This window comes from Branchiostoma floridae, chromosome 3 (assembly GCF_000003815.2).
Source record: "Branchiostoma floridae strain S238N-H82 chromosome 3, Bfl_VNyyK, whole genome shotgun sequence".
Taxonomy (NCBI): Eukaryota; Metazoa; Chordata; class Leptocardii; order Amphioxiformes; family Branchiostomatidae; genus Branchiostoma; species Branchiostoma floridae.
In genome coordinates this window covers 428,332-431,673 of record NC_049981.1, presented here as the reverse complement: position 1 = coordinate 431,673, position 3,342 = coordinate 428,332, and the positions used below count along the sequence as shown (strand labels likewise).

Here is a 3,342-nt window from a genome sequence, read left to right as displayed (position 1 = left end):
GCAATTATCCCCAACTATAGCTCCAAAGAAAAGTTGAAAGAAAAGGCCATATACCCAATATGTCATCGTCTGACTGATTCGATGTAGTATCTCTGAATATTAACCCTCAAACCACCGTAGCTTTTTTGGGACGTAGATTACCGTATGGGGTCAAAACTGACTCCCAAACGTTTTGTACAAATACAGTTTTTTGTGTGACTCTTTTTGTGATTTGTATATATGTATAGTTTCATTAATCTATGTGGGACAGTCTGACATGATTAGGTGAGAATACTTCTAGCTCATTATCATAATTTATGCAAAAGATCATGTGGACTACATTTTGCACCAACGCTATTCAGACCAGGAAGGAGGTTTTTGATGCCCGTATCAACTTCAATGCCGCATAGCGCCTGAATGGCTTATGCTAGGGCCACCAAACTTGGTAACTTTTTAGAAAATGTTGATAGCAAACATTTTCAGTGAACAAAGTATGTTCATCATTTTTCATGTTGCCATGGCAACGGAATTCTGACAGACATATTTATTACGAAATTTTCTAATTTTGTTTAAAACATTGAAGTTTTAAGGTTTTCTTAACAACTAACAGTTGTTTATCACATTTTATGAAATTCAACGTAAATTTCATGACTCAATATTCATAATTTATGCTAATTTGATGACGTCATCAGTCAAAATCCAAGATGCCGGCCGAGATTACCTAGGTTACGTCATAATGTCGTCATATAACATGATAATGACACAAAAGTTTAAAAAAACATTTTGGCTGACACGAACATCATTCTCTGAAAATTTCGTGATCCTACGATACGTAGTTTAGGTGTGGGTCGCAAAAGTTTGTTTTAAAAAATGCTGGGGTCAGTTTTGACCCCACTGGACCATGCATAAACTTTCTAGGATAACTTAATCAACAATGAGCCAATCTCGGTAAAAACGTATCAGAAGTTATAAGACATATATACAAACAAACTCCTAGAAGGAAATTTGTTTTCGACCAGAAATGCCATAATGGCACACATCGATATACGCCTGGGGTCAGTTTTGACCCCATACGGTGGTTTGAGGGTTAAATATAACTCCAGCAAACTCTGTTGAGAAGAAATTGAAGGTCTCACATTACTTATGATATACGCTATCTATGCAGTATTATAAAATGATGTTGAAAATGCCAGCGCTGACGCATACAAGTTTTGAATTGTTAAAATGCAATAATAGGATCACTACGACTGAAATCTAAGCAATAAAATAGGATCCCTACCTATTGACCCTATTCTCTTTCAGGAAATACGACATTTTGTTGTTATCCCTAACAAATGTAAAAGCAATAAGTAGACTTACTCAAACACGGTCCAGGCATTGTCACCTGCTGGCCATTGACAGTCTGTTGCTGCACACAAGCAACACCTGGTCAAAAAGGAGAACCAAAAATGAGGTCTTCATGACAAAATCACAATATGCAATGAGCAAAATATACAACATATCAACAAATTTTAGACACGAGTTAAATGCAATGATTGAAAGTTGACAAAGTTTTGTAGGGTTTTAAATCAAGTCTTAATTATCTAAACACATTAATTTTTGCTTTTGATAAATCTTTAATGAAAACATTTTCTGTTCTAGATTTTGTACCTTGGATATCGTAGATCTCGTTCGTCCTGTAGTTGTAGATCTGGTAACCATAGTTACCGCCCGCCATGATGCCAATGAGCCCGCGATTGTTCGTAGAGTCAAAGAACTCCCACATCTAAAGGTCACATACGATAGTTAGAAATTAATCAAAAGTTAGTTATTAACTTTTAATACGTGATAGATCGTGACTTTTAAAATAGCATATTAAGAATGTTATCAGATACAGACGTTGGCAATTATATGTAGTTATCAGCACACGGTAGTGATTAAAAGTTTTTTTTTTAAGTTGCTGTTTTCTGTACCGTTGAATAGTTGTACATTGTATTGCTAAATTAGGAGCTCATTTATTGATTACTCAATACAAGAGACTGACAAACTCACTCATACAAACACACACACACGCACACACACGCACACAAACAAACACACACACACAAACAGAAACAAACAAACTAACACACACACACACACACACACACACACATACATACTTGGACCAACTAACGACTTACTAGCCTACCTGCCATTATAATTTCATCATAAAATCTCCCCCTCAAACGATATTCATGAAGGAGCAAGTATAAAAACCCTGGCAAAAATGGAGTGGCGTCACATTTCATCTATACATGTATACGGTAAATGAAAACTAATTGTCCTATTCAAATGAATACCTTTATTGTACATTTTATTTTATTTCATTTTACAGGTCACAAAAGTCATCACAGAATAAGAAGAAAAGTTTACTTCTATGGTCTTCTTCGGTTGTCCATCCACAGCTTCTATCGTGATCTCCATTCTAGTCTCGAAGTTGCTGGGTATGGTGGGGAGGGGCACGGTGGTGTTGGGGCCGGGAGAACAGATGTTAGCGTCCGGCCATCCCTGGAGCTGACCAAGTACGCAGGCGCACTGGACGGCAGCCACGAGGAAGAGCAACGTTCTTCTCATCTTGTGTACCTGTGAAATTAAAGTAGTAACTTTTCATAATGGAAGCTCATCTGTGTCGGTAATAGTTGTATTACAATGCTAAACTTTCTTCTAACACAAGTAGTTTCTGATGACGGCACGAAAATAAGCATGTTGAGCTTGAGTGTGTCGCCATCATGTTATGTATTTATCTGTTGCAATAAGAAAAATGAAGTGATTTTTCTTAATTTATCTACAGAAATACACAAATAAAGGCACGTTTCGGCATCGCAGACTGAATTCCAAACAAAAAGATGTACGGTAGTGACAGACAGAAAGCGGAGTTCATAGTTGATAGAATAAGTCATTTATCAACCTCATCTTACAGCAAGAAGACATTCTAGGTCATCGAAAGAGACATTCCAGGTCATGAGGTCAATGGAAGGGAATACCAATTCCCGGGGGGTTGTTGTTTTTGGTCTGCTTGTCTATATTTTCGCAGTTACATAATATTTTCATCATGATAATATCTTCTCACCATAGAATGACAGGAAATTATAAATGGACATAATGATGTAATGATAAACAAAACCTCATGAGTAAGTTTAATGTTTCCTAATTAAACAAGACACTTGGGACACTTGAATGTATCATGACATCCCCAAACTCTTGTTTCAATTGTAGCTTAGATACAATGTTTCTGTGTCAATACTCCTGGGCATTCTCAGAAATGTCTTGTTTCCAATATATGCACCATTGTATGTGATATCTAAGAACATCTATCATATTGCAAGTGTAGCAAAATACGGT

At 36.5% G+C, this 3,342-nt stretch overlaps 2 protein-coding genes across 2 annotated transcripts in view; both read right to left on the bottom strand.

The window, feature by feature from the left end:
- Window positions 1-66, bottom strand: part of LOC118410992 — an 8,677-nt gene extending 8,611 nt beyond the window's left edge. Inside the window, exon 1 of the mRNA XM_035812983.1 lies at window positions 55-66. Coding sequence (XP_035668876.1) covers window positions 55-66 — 12 coding nt within the window. The remainder of the gene's footprint in view (window positions 1-54) is intronic.
- Window positions 67-1,306: 1,240 nt separating this feature from the next.
- LOC118410991 lies at window positions 1,307-2,583 on the bottom strand. Its single transcript, XM_035812982.1, has 3 exons — window positions 2,374-2,583; window positions 1,630-1,744; window positions 1,307-1,404 (listed from the first exon to the last, which is right to left on the bottom strand). Exons 1-3 carry the CDS (start codon window positions 2,572-2,574, stop codon window positions 1,307-1,309), a joined length of 414 nt encoding a protein of 137 aa, XP_035668875.1. The 5' UTR covers window positions 2,575-2,583.
- Window positions 2,584-3,342: the final 759 nt, after the last annotated feature.